We start from the raw sequence: 15,692 nt of genomic DNA, 5'->3' as shown, positions 1-15,692 counted from the left end.
TAAGAAATGTACGCATTATCCTGCCCATGTAATTGTAACCCCTCTGTACAGTATGTTCACAAATAAAATTTAAAAAAAAGACAATCATTGGTATAATTTAGTGAATGTTGCATTTGTTCCTTTAAATATACTGGGGCTAGAGACACACAAGGCCAGGGACACAGAACTTTTTTTCTGAAAATGCAAACATTGGGCAGCAATAGAGGCTGCTGTGTCTGGCTGTTTGTGTGGGGGGGGGGGGCTGGTAATTAAGAGGGATGAAGTATACATGACAAGTCACCTAGGACAGGACAGGTGGCACATGGTGTCATATCCTAGGATTCTTAGCACTGTAGCCAGGTGGCTTCCCTCCTTCCACTCTTGCCTTTTTATGCACAGGAGCTGATCTCCCCTGACCATCCCCACCGAGCCTGGTGATGGCTTGCTGATTGGATCAACAAACATGCAAGCAAGAAAATGGAGTGACAGAGGAAATACCTCTTGTGAGACTGAGGGTATTGAGCTCAAAAAAGATTCGTCAGGGTGGGTTTCCTGGGAAGAGACTGAATAGCCAGGGGCAAGGGTGCCAAACCAGCCCAGCAGCTAGAGTCAGAGAAGATGGTTTGGGGTGAGGAACGCTGATGTTATAGCTCAGGTGGTACAGCTCCTGGCCAACAAGTGTGAGGCCCTGAGTTTGAACCCCTCTACTGCAAAAAGAAAAGAGAAGAGAAGAGAAAACAAAAGAAAGAAATGAGGAAGGAAGACTTCTTCCTCCATGAAGCTGTTCAGCTATGTTCTGAGATGCCTTTGAAGCAATGAGCACCCCATTACTAGAGATGTCTGATAGCTTAGGAATATGAAGGGGTTCCTAGTGATACGTTGGTGGAAACTGGAGCAGGTGACCTCAGCGATTTGATGATGTCAACTTCTGCTTCTTATGAAGGAGAATGGGGGAAAGATCAGCCCCCGTCTCTAGTGAGCTTCTACTAGCGAGTGTCACATGAGTGTCATTCTAGCCAGTCACTAACGAGTACTGGTTCCCCTGGCATCAAGCAGTATAGTGCTTCTCAGCATCCTTATGGTTGCCTGAGGTCATTCACACACGTTCTGGGTAACAAAGACAAGCAGGAGGGTTGTGTGTTTCACCTGGGAGTGGAAACCGTAATGCAAGATCTACAAATTCTTTTCTCTTTGCCAGAGTGACAAGTAAACAATGGCAACTTCTCTGTCAAGCTGGGTCCCAATGGGCTGTTCCAGTCCATCCTGACTGATATGGGGTAGTGACTTAATCAGTACATATGAGAAAAATGGAAGCTACACTAAGTACAGGGTTGCATGGCAGTTCCTACATCTCAGTCCAGCACACAAACAGATACCAGCATTCACCATGTTCACCCAACATGGAGCATCTACTCTAGCTCATCTAGTGCTCGTGTGTTCCTAACCAGTGCTCATAATTGTCATCCTGATATCTCAACAGTCAAATTTTCACCACAATTTTCTCTTCACCTTCTCTCCACCCTTCTATTTAATGAAATTCCTGACCTATTCCCAAAGGCCTGGATCAAGTCTCATATCCTGCCCCAGAGACCATGGAACCACTGTTTGGAATATCTGAAAATCCTGTGGTCAGGACTCCTGTTTGGGGACCTCTTGTGTACGTCTTTATCCTGTTCTGTGTTAACAAACCTTTACAAACAGGTGATGATCCAGAAGTTGCTAGCTCATAATATGCCTGCTGAGTTCATTTTTTGAGCTCATAATATTGATGGAGTAGAGTGCAATGCTATGAATATACACATGATATTCTTACTTTAAAATTCTCTTACAGCCAGGTGCCAGTAGCTCATGTCTGTAATCCTAGTTACTCAGGAGGCTGAGATCTGAGGATCATGGTTCAAAGCCAGCCTGGTCAGGAAAGTCCATCAGACTCTTATCTCCCATAAGCCACCAGAAAATCAGAAATGGCGCTGTGGCTCAAGTGGTAGAGCTGAAGAGTTGAGGGACAGCGCCCAGGCCGAGTTCAAGCTCCAGGACCAGAAAAAAAAAATTCCCTTACAAGCCATGTACTGGTGGCTCATGTTGACAATTCTAGCTACGCAGGAGGCTGAATGTAAGAATTGTGGTTCAAAGCCAGCCCAGGCAGGAAAGTATGTGAGACTTTTCAACTAACGAGGAAAAGCCAAAAGTGGAGCTGTGACTGGCAACATGCCAGCCTTGAGCAACCAAACAAAAACAAACAGAAAAACAACCAGGGAAAGTACCCAGGTCCTGAGTTCAAGCCAAGGACTGGTGCACATAAAAATGTTTTACTAAGATATCAAAGCTATTAATGATTTTAAAAAATGGGAACACTCTACATTCCACACTAAATTCTAAAAATGCTGAAGAGCAGCAAGATGACTGGCAAAGGGCTGCTGCTACCCTTTGCTGGGGTCATCTGCCCATGAAGGTCTCCTCCTCTTCCTCCCCCTGTCACCCTCGCATCAGTCACCATTGGCACAGCCTGATCTGCAGGTTGGCACAGGTCTGGGGAAGTGGAGGAGCAGTGAGGAATCAGGACAAGCCAGACCTGTCGCAGCATCTTATGTTATAGAAGAGTTATATGCCACACTGTCATTCCTGGGTCTGTATTTGTTTCTCTTAGCCATTGGGACAAAGTTCCAATGATAGAGCACACTACACCAACCCTTTCAGAGAAGGCAGATCGCAGGTCAGCATCCAGCACTCAACATCACTTCTCATACTCCCCCATCTTTCCCAGGGTTTCCAGTGAGCCCATCTGATAAGGAGGCATGCCAATCAGGTTCCCAATCAGGTCTCCTCCCATTGCTCAACAGCACCCACAACAGGCCAGTAAGTCCTTCAGGTAGTAAATCCTTCTCGAGGTCTAATCAGAGGCTATGGTAGTGTTGCATATTTATTTCCTTTCTTTGGCACTTATATGCAGATAGAGAAGTGCTGGCTTGCCCTTTACCCCATACAACCTTTCTTGACTTCCAAATCCCTGGGCAGCACCTGGACAGGTTTTCTGTATGCCTGCTGTATCCTCAGCATGGTTCATGCACTGACCACACCACACTGAAAGGCTAGAAACCATCACAACGTCCTGACAGATGGTCCAGGGATGCACAGGTCTCGTGGAAAGAGAAGTCAGGATTGCAAACAATCTCTTTCTTTTTTTTTTGTCGGTCGTGGGACTTGAACTCTGGGCCTGGGCGCTGTCCCTCAGCTCTTCAGCTCAAAGCGAGCGCTCTACCACTTGAGCTACAGCGCCACTTCCTGCAAACAATCTCAAATGCAGGCAAATCTCATTTTCTAGCAGTGACCTGGGCTTCTTCCAGTCTCTCTGTAACATACTTTTCCTGTTCTGGGCTCTTGGGGTCCTCATGAGATTTGACCCACTCTACGTTGCCCCTACTTTGTGCCCCTGAAGGGGCTGGGAGAAGGCAATTTTTTCCCCTTACACTAGTTGCAGCAAAAAGAGAGGAAGATACAAAGCTACCTGTGCCACACCCAGGCCTGGGTAGGATCTGTTGCCTGCTATACACAACTTCTTGAAGTTAGGACCTCCAGAAGGTAGGACCTCAGAATCTTCTGCCACCCTCAACCTTCCTGGGCACACAGAGCCAAGGCAGAGCCCTCAGGGCAGCACCAGACAAGCTGCCACTCCTATCCTGACTTGGCCTCAGTTTCTCCTTGAAATGTATCCTTATGTGTGGATGAATGTGGGTTAGTGGAGCAACTCAGTACAGTCTCACATGGTTGCTAGCCACTGAGTGTGAGCAAGGCCCCATGGAGAGCCAGCTCCAGCTCCTACCTTAGCTCTGCACATGGGCTGAAAGCAAGGCAGGTATGTGTACGGAGAACTGTGACATGAGTGTGGGGGTTGGTGGCAAGTTGCTGGGTATGTTCCTTGGGACAGTGGGATGTCTCTAAGGGCTAGTTCTGTGCTCTGGTCATGCCGAAGTTCTTTTTAAGGATGGCTGGGCCAGAAGACCCCATCAGAGCCACACCCATCAGTGCGTTCTTAAAAGGGCAGCTACCTGGGTGCCCTCTATCTGAGGCTCCTGCAGAGCAGGTGTGGGCAGGGCAATGCATGGGCGAGCCACAAGGGGCTTTCCTGGGGCTGCTGACAAGCTCTGATCCTTGCCCAGAGGACACAAGGAGATGGCTGCTCCATGAGGGAATAAGGTTTCAGAGATGAGGCCCAGGGTAGGTGTTCCCACTGGCAGGAGCACAAACATGGATGGGTAGGAGCTACCATGAGCCATGGGCAAAGGCAACACCTAGAAGGGGCAGGGTATTGCGAAGGACAAAAATCTGGCCAACACTGCAGGAACTGTATCATCAGCCAGCCCTAAATAGCCACCAGAGAGAAACAAAATTTCATCTTGTTCATGCAGCCTATGGCTTATTCCTAACAACCTTAGTCTTTGATGCTTAAAACCCAAGTCTTTCACCATTGAACCAAGGCTCTCCCAACCACAGCAGACCTCATTTAAATCTAGGCTGCCAGATTTCCTGCTTCTTCATGCAGTGGATGGGGTACAGCTGTCAGGTCCATACCTCCGCCTCTTATCAGGAGGTATGGCTCTGCCACCTCCTGTGTAGTCCAGCCAGCTTCTGACCTCTGGCTTGCTCTGTGACATATACACTCGCTGTCTGTGCTGGGGTATCTCTATACACCTGAGTCCTGTCCTTCTAAATAGGTGTGAGACCCTGGAAAGCAAGGCCTTAGTGTCAGGTTCTCTTAGAGCTTTGTACCAGGACTCTGCTAATACTGCCACTGGGTGGGTCTCCAAGAAATCCTGCCCATAAATGCCCTGACCTCCTCTGCCTTGGCTCTGAGCATCTTCCCAAAGCACAGGGTAGGCCCCAGCTAGACATAAGCAGGCTGTAGGACTTCCCCAAACTCCAAACACAACCACCACAGGCACTGCCTAGGACCAGATGGTGCCACACGGCAGTGAAAATGGTTTTGACAGTGGTCCCAGGACTGTGGAAGGCCCCACCCAAGAAGCCCCCATCTCTGGACATATCAGAAAAGTGACCCTCAACTCCTACCCAGAGTTCTGCCCTCTGGCTCAACTCTACCTGCCATGAAAGGACCTCCATCTGGTCGGCTCAGAAGGGAGATAATGCAGTAGCCAGGTCACCAAAGGTCTCCCACTGTGCAGCCACATGGCTGCCAACAGAATCCCATTCAAGAATCTTATCAAGATTTCCTGTGTCAGCAACAACGAAACACACACTCAAATCTTGTAATGAGAAAAAACCATCCAGGACAGCTTTCCACCCCCGCCCCCTACCACCATGGAGCAAAGCCTAAGAAAGATCTAGACCCCAAGCCACCAAGCTGCTTCCCTCAGGACAACCTAGAGAAGGACTCATCCAATCAGTACAAGGGACTGAAGTAGTGGGCAGGGCCATGTGTTTCCCAGCAGTTGTGGGACCAGGGGCTATGGAGTCTGGGCTGGGGCTGAGGCTGGGTAAGTGGTTTTCTGAGCTTTTAACGCATAGACTCTGAAATGCATGGATGAGGATCAGTGGGCCAGCTGAACCACTGGAAGATGGGGGCCCACAGGTCACTATGCAGGTCTGGAAAAGCAGCTACCCACTTCCCTCTACTCCACACATCCCACTGGGGATCCTTCACAGGACCTTACAGGCCATATAGAAGGCTCCTGGCTTAGTTGGTGCACTGGGAAGATGGACAGACCTCTGGTGTCCTCCTACGAGCTGCCCCCATCCCTCCCTCTGAAGACCTGGAGGGAAGTGTTCCCCTTCCCCCCAGAACCCCAGTAGCATCAAAATCCAGAGTCTTGGTGTTTAGGGCGGGGGCGGTCCATCAATGTTAGCTCATGAACCTCCAATTCAGTCACCTGGCTTCCTGGGTAAAATATTCTACCATCATAAGGGTATGTTTCAGACCATCTCTCCATTGCCTCTCAGTGCACACCTGGATTATTTCCAGGTGTTTGCTATTACATTTATTACTACTAGAAAGACTGAAGAATAGGTATGTTTGAGGCAGGGTACATCACTGCAGCCAAAGAATTAAGGGCTTCCCAGAGATACAGACAACACCCTGCTGTCTCTTCCATCTCCCTAATTGTCCCACATCCCCACCTCTCAGAAGCCACAGGGACCCTAGGGACCAGGCCAGCCTAGGGACCCAGAGAAGCAAGACCCCCGATGACACCCGCCCCCTACACAACAAGCACAGAGCTGGTCCCCTACCTGCTGTGGGGGAGCTCGTCCTCGGGGGAAGGAGCAGCTGGTGTCTAGCTGCTTGCTGCAATCCGCTGTCCACTGCAGGGCAGAAAGGAAGAAAGGTCAGTGATGGCAGGACACACAGGCACAGCCTCACTCTGCCTAGCTCCCAGATGCCCACTGCACCTCTGCAGCAGGGCCAGAAGAAAATCCTGACAAGGTATTTTCAATGGCAAATCCATCCCTATTATCAGGTCTAAGTGCAGTTATATTCTGAAGCCAACCACACATGGTGCCAAGATCCTCAGATGTGTAGATGACCAAGATCCAGCTCTGATCACTTGACCTGGTTCTGTCCATCCACATGGGTGTGGCTGGAGCTGGAGGAGACACAAATGTATGTCTCTGCTTGGCTTGTTATATCCAGTTACAGGTGACAGATATGGCCTCAGGATGAGCTCCAAACTGGCTGCCAGTTGCCAGGCTGAAGTCTATTGAGCTGGAAGGGCTAGTCTATTCCCAAGTATGAGCTGATGAGTACTGATACTAGAGTCCCTAAGGTCTGCTGTATAGAGATTCTAGGTCTCACTCTCTACCTATTGACCTAGATTGAGAGGTTGTGGCCTGAGGACCAGTACTTTTGAGGAAAGTTAAGAGAGCTACTGACACCCATGCAATCTCTCAGGCTTCATTCTATATCATCTATGAAGTGGGGACACCATGCCAGACAGCGCTGTGAAGTAGAGATGAAGGCTCTCTATAAGAAGCGCTGTACAGCCACAACAACACAGTGGGACCGTGGCAACTCCTCAGTCAAGTGTTGGCAGCCTTGTGGTGGTGTCTCTACTGTCTTGTAGTGTGATAGCCTGGAATGCTGCTAAATACGACCTTCACTCCTGTGATAGACACACACACATGAGATGCAGAGGGGTTCGGCTCTGTTTGACACCTCAAGTCAAAGCTGCTTGAGTGTGATGGTTCCAGGACAATACTGTCCTGGTTTTCTAAAATCTTGGTCCGAACACCCGCCTGACAGTGAGTCAAGGGCATGCGCTCTGGATGGAAAGGCCTTATGATGTTGTGAAGGCTGGGTTCCAGTGCTCCACAGTTGCTCTAATTTATACTTTCCTCAAAAGCACTGGTCCTCAGGACCCAGTCTCTCAGTTGCTCTAACAAAATAAAATGAGATCCACAGATAGGAGTCAGGGCTTGACTTTACATTTCCTATTAGCCAGGTTATGTGTGTGTGTGTGTGTGTGTGTGTGTGTGTGTGTGTGTGGTGTACGCATGTGCATGCATGCACATGTGCTAGTCCTGGGGTCTAAATTCAGGGTTTGGATGCTGTCTCTGAGCTATTTTTGCTCAGGATAGCACTCTACTACTTGAGCCACAGCTCCATTTCTGGCTTTTTGGTGGTTAAAGATAAGAGTCTCATGGGCTTTCCTGCCTTGGGCTAGCTGAGAGTCATGATCCTCAGCTCTCAGCCTAGAGTAGCTAGTATTACAGACATGAGCCACCACAGCATGGCATTAGTAGCCAGATCTTTAAGAACAGGTAAATTATGTTAAATAATATGCCACACATAGCCCAAGTATCCAAAATATTACCACTTCAATAGTGTTGATAAAAATGAATTTTATTTATATTTCTGTCAGTTTTGGGGCTTGAACTCAGGACCTGGTACAATCCCTGAGCCTCACTGTGCTCAAGACTAGCACTCTACCATTTGAGCTACAGCACCATTTCCAGTTTTTGAGTAGTTAAGTGGAGATAAGAATCTCATGGAGCCGGGCGCTGGTGGCTCACGCCTGTAATCCTAGCTATTCAGGAGGCTGAGATCTGAGGATTGCGGTTCAAAGCCAGCCCGGGCAGGAAAGACCGTGAGACTCCTATCTCCAATAAACCACCAGAAAACTGGAAGTGGCGCTGTAGCTCAAGTGGTAGAGCGCTCGCCTTGAGCTGAAGAGCTGAGGGACAGCGCCCAGGCCCAGAGTTCAAGCCCCACAACTGACAAAAAAAAAAAAAAGAATCTCATGGAGTCTTTTCTGCTAGATCTTGCTTTGAACCACAATCCTCAGATCTCAGCCTCCTGAGTAACTAGGCTTACAGAGTAAGCCACTAGTGCCTAGAAAAAGTGAAAAATTTTTATAGTTTAATTTCCATACTAAGTACTGAAATCCATTCTGCATACATCTGAGATGAGTCCCACGTTAAGTACTTCAGAGCCACATATGGTCAGAGGCTCCTCTATTGGGAGATGGCAAAGATGGTAGACCCATTCCATGTCCATTCTGCTCCATATTGTAGAAGGGCTGGCCTTCCCAGGCTCCTGGATCAGCTAGCTTCTGGCTAGACTTGGCCAGGAGATCAGAAGAAGGAAGGAGCCAGTGTACTTTCCCCCTCCCTTTTTCCCCTCTATCTTTCTCCTTTCCCATTTTCCCCACCTTCCTCTTCCCCCCTTTCCACTTCCTCCTCCTCTTCCTCTTCCTCCTCCTTCTCCTCTTCTTTTTCTCCTCCTCCTTTCTTCTTCCACTTTTCTGCCTCTCTCCATACCCTTCTTTTTTTCTTTCTGTTTCCTACTCTTTACATTAACCTGTAACAACCTGGTCTCCTTCAAGACTCTAGCCCTCAGCAGATACAAGTTACACTGACACCACATTAAGATATGATAATGGCTAACTGTAGGTGCTAATTTATTTCCGTTAGCCTCTTAGCTCTTTTATCATCTGGGTAAATAATTCCCTAGATTAAATTTCTGCTTGTGGAGAATTGTAATCTCAAAATATCTCTCCCAGAACATTTTATTAATTGAAAAATAAGAAATCCATCAGTCAACACTTTAACTAAATGAGAGAGGTTAACAATACCAGTAGTAAAACATATCCACACTGTACGCTGAGCATGCGCATCACTTTTGAAATATTTGCTCCAACTACTCAACCTTAATGTAATTACAAGAAATGCCATACAACCCAAATCAATGAATATTGTCCAAAATCAGTGAGCAGTGCTCAGACCAAGAAAGCATCACAGATCTAGGGCCGAGTAAGGAGAGATGACAAATGTAAATTTGGACCTTGGAACAGAGAAAGGGAAATTAATAATAAGTTGGTAAACTCTGAGTGAAAGTCTCTAGTTAACAGCTAGTTTCCTTGTTCTGATCACTGTTCCAAGGTTATGCAAGATGCTGTATTAGGGGAAGCTGTGTGACAGTAAATTCAGAATGATTTCTGTGCCTTGGTTATAAGCCTAAAATAATTGCAAAACAAAAAGTAATGTGCACACATATGTACATATGTACATTTGCACCATGTAATTTGGTCTGACCTAAATATAATTACAATGTATATACATGTGTGTATGTTTATGTATATGTTTAAACTACTGTACAAACAATCCCTCTGTTGTATATTGGTATGGTTTCTTATCCCCCGGATGAATAAGGTAACTACTACTGCTGTTCCTTCCCTTCCCAGTGTCCCAGAGATTTCAATCACAGCTGAAGCGGCATCCCATACAGCTGTGAGTCAGGGGTGGTCACAGCTCCTCCTGGGGCTGGTGTGGCTCCTGGCAAGGTGGGACCTACCACAAGAGACAAGCCTGCATAGAGAGGATGGTGCAGCCTACATGTTTGCAGGCAGACTTGCTCTGCTTGGAGAAGTGTCCCAGAGTGAAAGCTCCATGCAGAGGGCTTGCTTATCAGTGGTCAATTTAGATTCATACGTGTCCACCAAAAGTCCTGGTCTCCTTCTGTGTGCCTCCCCCACCAAGAAAGAAGAGGTCCCCCAGCAGCCATGCAGGGAAAACAGAGGATGTGTGGTGGAAGGGGAGGTCATGGTCTCCACAGGGGCTGTGAGGGGAGGGACATGGGTAAGCCATGGTCCCCTGACAGGAGCCATCCAGACAGGTGAACAGGAGGAAGGGATGCTGGATAGCCATGGACAGGGGCTGGAGCTTCTGGCAAGGAGCAGTTAGAGAGGTAGAACTTGCTCATGTATGGTTTCTTAGTAGCAGTGGGAGAGGTACAGGGATGGGAACAGAGAGAGTGTGGACCAGACAAGCAGCAGCAAGTGGGATAGTCTGTGGAGTTCAGTGATGGAGCCCACAGGAAAACAGAGGGACCCATCAAGGCTGGACACAAGCATCACCCCCAGTAGAGGCAGAGGCTGACTGGGTGGCTTTCTTGACATCTAGGGAGGCACCAAGGAAGAATGATCACCCTTGTCACCCCAAGCTCTATCCTCTAGACTTGAGGGGCTCCTACCACCCAGCAGCCCAAGGCATCATCCTCTCCAGGTCACCCGCCTGGGTGACTTCCACAAGGGACCCGCATGTTAGCCCCTGTCCTCAGAGCCCAAGCTTGGGAGCTCTCTCTTCCCTTCCAACCTCTTCCCATCTTGGCAGGGTTCTTCCCTCAGCATCTCCTTCCTTCACATCCTCTGCCTCCCTTTGTTGCCTCTGAGTCACCTCTCTGAAATACCCAGACAGACCTCCCCAAACCATTTCTAGATGGTTCTAGAGTAGGACAGGTTTGTAGACAACGTGTCTGAACCCTCACACACAGGTCACACCAGCTTGCAGCTTGGGGCTTCCTGACAATGCATTCCCTTAAGGAGGTAAAGGTGGTGTCTTGTAAACCTCATTGATGGAGGCAGGACACGTGGGAAACCTTTGTATATAAGAACAATGCATATGAAACTCACTAAAATAGTTTTAGGGCTTCAACTAGAGCCATCATAATTTATATCTTAACTGAAAAATCTGGAATAAATACTACACAGGATTAAGATTTGATAAAGCCAGGCACCAGTGGCTCACGCCTATAATCCTAGCTACTCAGGGGGTTGGGATCTGAGGATCATGGTTCAAAGCCAGCCCAGGCAGGAAAGTCCTTAAGGCTTTTATCTACAACAAACTACTCAGAAAACCAGAAATGGTGCTGTGGCTCAAGTGGTAGAGCTCTTGCCTTGAGCTGAAGAGCTGAGGGACAGCAGCCAAGCCCAGAGTTCAAGCCCCACAACTGACCAAAAAAAAAAAAGATCTGATAAATACAGATGTATAGACATGGATTCTGCACTTGAAATGGATGTTTGAAATGTATTTCTCTATCTATAAATCTATCTATCTATCTGTCTGTCTGTCTGTCTGTCTGTCTATCTATCTATCTATGGCTAGAAAGGGGTTTGCAATCAGGCCTGGGCGCTGTCCAATAGCTCTATCACTCAAGCTGGTGCTCTACCACTTAAGCCACAGCTCCTTTTCCTGCTTTTTGCTGGTTAACTGGAAATAACAGTCTCAAGGAGTTTTCTGTTTGGGCTGGGTTGGAACTATGATTCTCAGATCTCAGCCTCCTGAGTGGCTAGGATTACAGGTGTGAGCCACCAGCACTTGGCTCTACATGTTGTAAATATTTCAAAACAAAGCAATGAAGAAGATGGGTTAGTGATGCATCTCAGGGTGGGAAGGGATTTTGAGCAGATGTGGGAAGGATAGGGGAGAGCATGAAGCATAGCACTGAAGGAAAAGAGAGGAGGCTGAAACTCAGAGGGGAAGAGGCTGATGATGCTAAAGTTGAACTGGACTCATTTTTACAGTGTTTGAAGTCCCGCCAGGAAGTGGCCCTACCAGATATCAAAGCAGATGGTGAATCAGTACAGGAACAGCAAAACAGATCAGCTGAGAAAAACCATACCTTACACATATCAATGTACAAATGGGAACTTAATAATAGAATAAGGATTGCAATAGCCACATGAAATTCAGACAACCCACGGGCCATTAAAGCAAAAATCCCTCTACATGTCTACCTTGCACTGACCCTGGGGGAAAAATGCATTCCAATTAACATCTAAGATACAAGCTCAAACTACATCAACACTTAAAACTTCCAGGCATGCAACAAAAGAAATAGCTAAGAATAAAAGACAAAGGAGAGGCTACTTGGCAACATGGATAAGCAAAGATTAATCACCAGATGATATTTCAAGGCTCCACTTAAATGAGGGCCTATTCTAAGCCTGTTACACTGACAGTTCTTTTTAGGGTCTTTTAGATGCTCTACCTTTGCCCATCTGGCAAACACAGACACTGTCAAGTAACTTGTCCAGGGTTATACAACAAGAAAGTGGCAGAATAAACAAAAGGAATAAGTAGATCCAGGAAAAATGATTGATAACAAATACGATGCATGGTATTGAATTCCTCCAAGATCCTAAGCAGAGTTTTTGATAGCACTATTGGTAAGATTTAATGCTACTGGCAAGATTTAAATATCTAAATCTTAAATAAAATTTAATAGTTTAAGATTGCAGGTGCCAGTGGGTGCTGTGGTTCACACCTGTAATCCTCCTCAGGAGGCTGAGATCTGAGGATCATAGCTCAAGCCAACCCAGACAGGAAAGTCCTTGAGACTCTTATCTCCAATAAACTACTCAGAAAAAGCTGGAAGTGGTACTATGGCTCAAGTGGTACAGCACTAGCCTTGAGCACAGAGAGGCTCAGGGACAGAGCCCAGGCCCTGGGTTCAAGCCCCATGACTAGCAAAAAATAAGAAAAAGATTGCAGGCCTGATCCGAGTTGGTGAATCCAGTGATTGGGAGGTTATTGGATACTAAGGACTCTGGCCTAATGAATGGATTAATTCTCTGATAGGTTCATAATATGATGGCATTACTTATTTATTTTGTGCCAGTCTTGTGCCAGGCTTGAACTCATTGTACTATCTCTGAGCCTTTTTGCTCAAGGTTAGTGCTCTACCACTTGAGCCATACCTCTACTTCTGGCTTATTGGTGGTTAATTAGAGATAAGAGTCTCATAGGCTTTCCTGCCTAGTTGGCTTCAAACTACGATCTTCAGATCTCAGCTTCCCAAGTAGCTAAGATTACAGGTGTGAGCTCATGGCTCTTGGATTGATGGCATTATTGCAAGCTGGAGTCTAACTGGAGAAAGTAGGTCACTAGAAAAGGTATACTTTGTCCCTAGCTCCTTCCTGTCTCTGTCTCCCTGCTTTGTGGCTGCTATGGGAGCTCTCCTCTGCGATGCTCTGACTCACATAGGTCCAGAAACATGGAGCCAATCAACCTCAAACAGAAGCCTATGAAACCACAAGACTAGTGAATCTCTCTCCCTCTGAACTCTTTATGTCAAGTATTTTGTCAAAGCCACAAAAAGTGAACATCATAGTTATTAATAATCTTTTAATGGAACATTGGTGAAATATAAGGTCTATAAATTAAATAATAGCAGAATATCAATGCTTAATTCCTATGTTACGGTTATATAAGATTTTATTATTATTAAGTAAGACATTATCCTTCTTCTTAGGAAACACATGCTGAAGTGTTCAGGGTAAAAGGTTATCATGTATGCAACTTATTCCCAGATTTTATTGGTAATACTTGAACTTGTATACCATGCAAATGTATGCATATAGTTCTTATGTAATTAAAAAAACCTAAACAACACAAAAGTATATAATGATACTTCCCATGCTCCCAGAAACTCAATTTCTGGTAAGCCTTTCATGGCTGGTCCACCACTGAGCCCCTGTGAGCCATGACACAGGAAAAATGGAATCGAGGGTAGAGAAGAGGCAGAAGTCAGACAGAAAAGGGATGAGCGAATGGTGAGTGGGTACCCAGCATGGAAGGAGAAACATGAAGGAAAAGAGAAAGAAAAACATAGTAGAGAAGACAGCATACTAATGTGAAAGCTTTCCTGCCCTCATGTATATCTGATCTGTCATTTCTCTTTTAAAGAGCACTTTGTGACTTAGACAAGACCTAGGACTTTCACATGGCCGACAGCAACAAAAGGGCTGTAGGAAGCAATCTTAATCCTCCCACATTCTACCCTTCTAAGAGACAGCAGCAAGAGACAGCTGGCCTCAGAGAAAAGCGACAGCTGGGTCCCATGTGGGGACTTAACTCAAGCACCTATCTGAGTCACATTGGGGCTCATAAAAATGCCAGTGTCCAAGACAGGCTTCTCTCCATTCAGCTGGATCTCAGGGGAGATATCAGTGTTTCTGGTATCAAGCATCAATGGTTCTGTTTAATCAGTTGTATATTGCTCCAAAGTTTCCTGATCATTCTCCAGATCGCTCCATGACATCAGAAGTGTCAAACATTCCTCATCATAACATTCTATTCTATTCCATACAAGGTTAATGCCAAAGAGATTTAGAGTCCTAATTTTCTTTCTAGAAGGAAGAAAAATATGTATGAACCACATAATTCCCTATCACAGCTCATAGCCAGAAGTAGGCAAAGTGAGATGGGAGAGGGATGGGGTAAGGTAAAGAGGGGTCCTAGGATCAGCGTGGCACCACCAGGCGGGATGGCTTGGTCATCTTCCATCTCTGTGCTTCAGTTTCCTTCCTTCAGAGTAGACTATGGTTCCCTTCCTTCTAAGGATGGAATAAGGACAACTTTCAGGATAGAAAACTGGGACTTGGAATCATTAGAGAAAAGAATCCTAGCCAGGCGCTGGTGGCTCATGTCTGTAATCCTAGCTACTCAGGAGGCTGAGATCTGAAGATCGTGGTTCCAAGCCAGCCCAGGCAGGAAAGTCTGTGAGACTCTTATCTCCAGTTAACCACCAGAAAATCAGAAATGGCATTGTGGCTCAACTGGTACAGCATTTGCTTTGAGCTGAAGAGCTCAGGGACAACAGCCAGGCCTTGAGTTCAAGCCCTACAACTGACAAAAAAAAAAAAAAGAGTCCTAATCATAGAAAAAGGGTGATAGGATAATGTACAAGAGCTGGGAAACCACATACATTCTTTTGGCTATCTATTTTTTGGTTATCTATCTACCTACTTACCTACCTATCTTTTCTCCATCAATTTATCTGTCTGTTGTAGTTTGGGTATAAAGTATCTGAAAGATCATGTGTTGAAGGCTTGGTCTTCAATCAGTGTGACTTTGGGGAAGTGCCTGGGTCATAAGCATGAGAACCTGATCAGTGAGTTAGTTCATTGATGAGTTCATAATTGGACAGAAGGTAGTAGGAACTTATTGGAGGAAGGGAATTGCTGGGTGCATGACACTGAAAGGATTGTCCCTAGCCTCTTCCTCTGTTTCTGTCTACTTTCTGGGCATCATAAGGTGAGCCTGTCAGCTCTGCCACAACTCCCTTCCTCCAGCCCTTCTTTCCCCTGCCATCCATGTTTCCTTCCTAGTTGTGACTAGGGCAGGCACTAGGGAACACACTGAACAGTACCATGAGGCATTTTCTCCCTAGGTATCCACAGCCACTTATATCTCAGATGCCAAATAATGACATCACCAACTGAGAAGTAACATTCTTCTCCACTCTCCCAAGCTTGCTCAGGTTTCCAAGATTCTTAACTATTTTCTTCTCTTAGAAACATCAAAGCACCACCATCACCACCACAGATGACAGACAAATAGGGACATTCTGTGTGTGTGTGTGTGTGTGTGTGTGTGTCTGTGTGTGTGTGGTGGATGCTTTCCATTTAAAACAGTCATCTGAT

At 46.4% G+C, this 15,692-nt stretch overlaps 1 protein-coding gene across 4 annotated transcripts in view; it reads right to left on the bottom strand.

Annotated features, from left to right (window-relative positions):
• Window positions 1–15,692, bottom strand: part of Ctif (CBP80/20-dependent translation initiation factor) — a 239,411-nt gene that overhangs the window by 182,238 nt on the left and 41,481 nt on the right. For all 4 annotated transcript variants that reach the window (XM_013018910.1, XM_013018913.1, XM_013018914.1 and 1 more), the window contains exon 3: window positions 6,223–6,294. In XM_013018910.1, coding sequence (XP_012874364.1) covers window positions 6,223–6,294 — 72 coding nt within the window. The remainder of the gene's footprint in view (window positions 1–6,222; window positions 6,295–15,692) is intronic.

This window comes from Dipodomys ordii, unplaced genomic scaffold (assembly GCF_000151885.1).
Source record: "Dipodomys ordii isolate 6190 unplaced genomic scaffold, Dord_2.0 Scaffold43, whole genome shotgun sequence".
NCBI classification, from domain to species: domain Eukaryota; kingdom Metazoa; phylum Chordata; class Mammalia; order Rodentia; family Heteromyidae; genus Dipodomys; species Dipodomys ordii.
The sequence above is the reverse complement of the archived record's forward strand: the minus strand, read 5'-3'. Positions and strand labels throughout refer to the sequence as shown.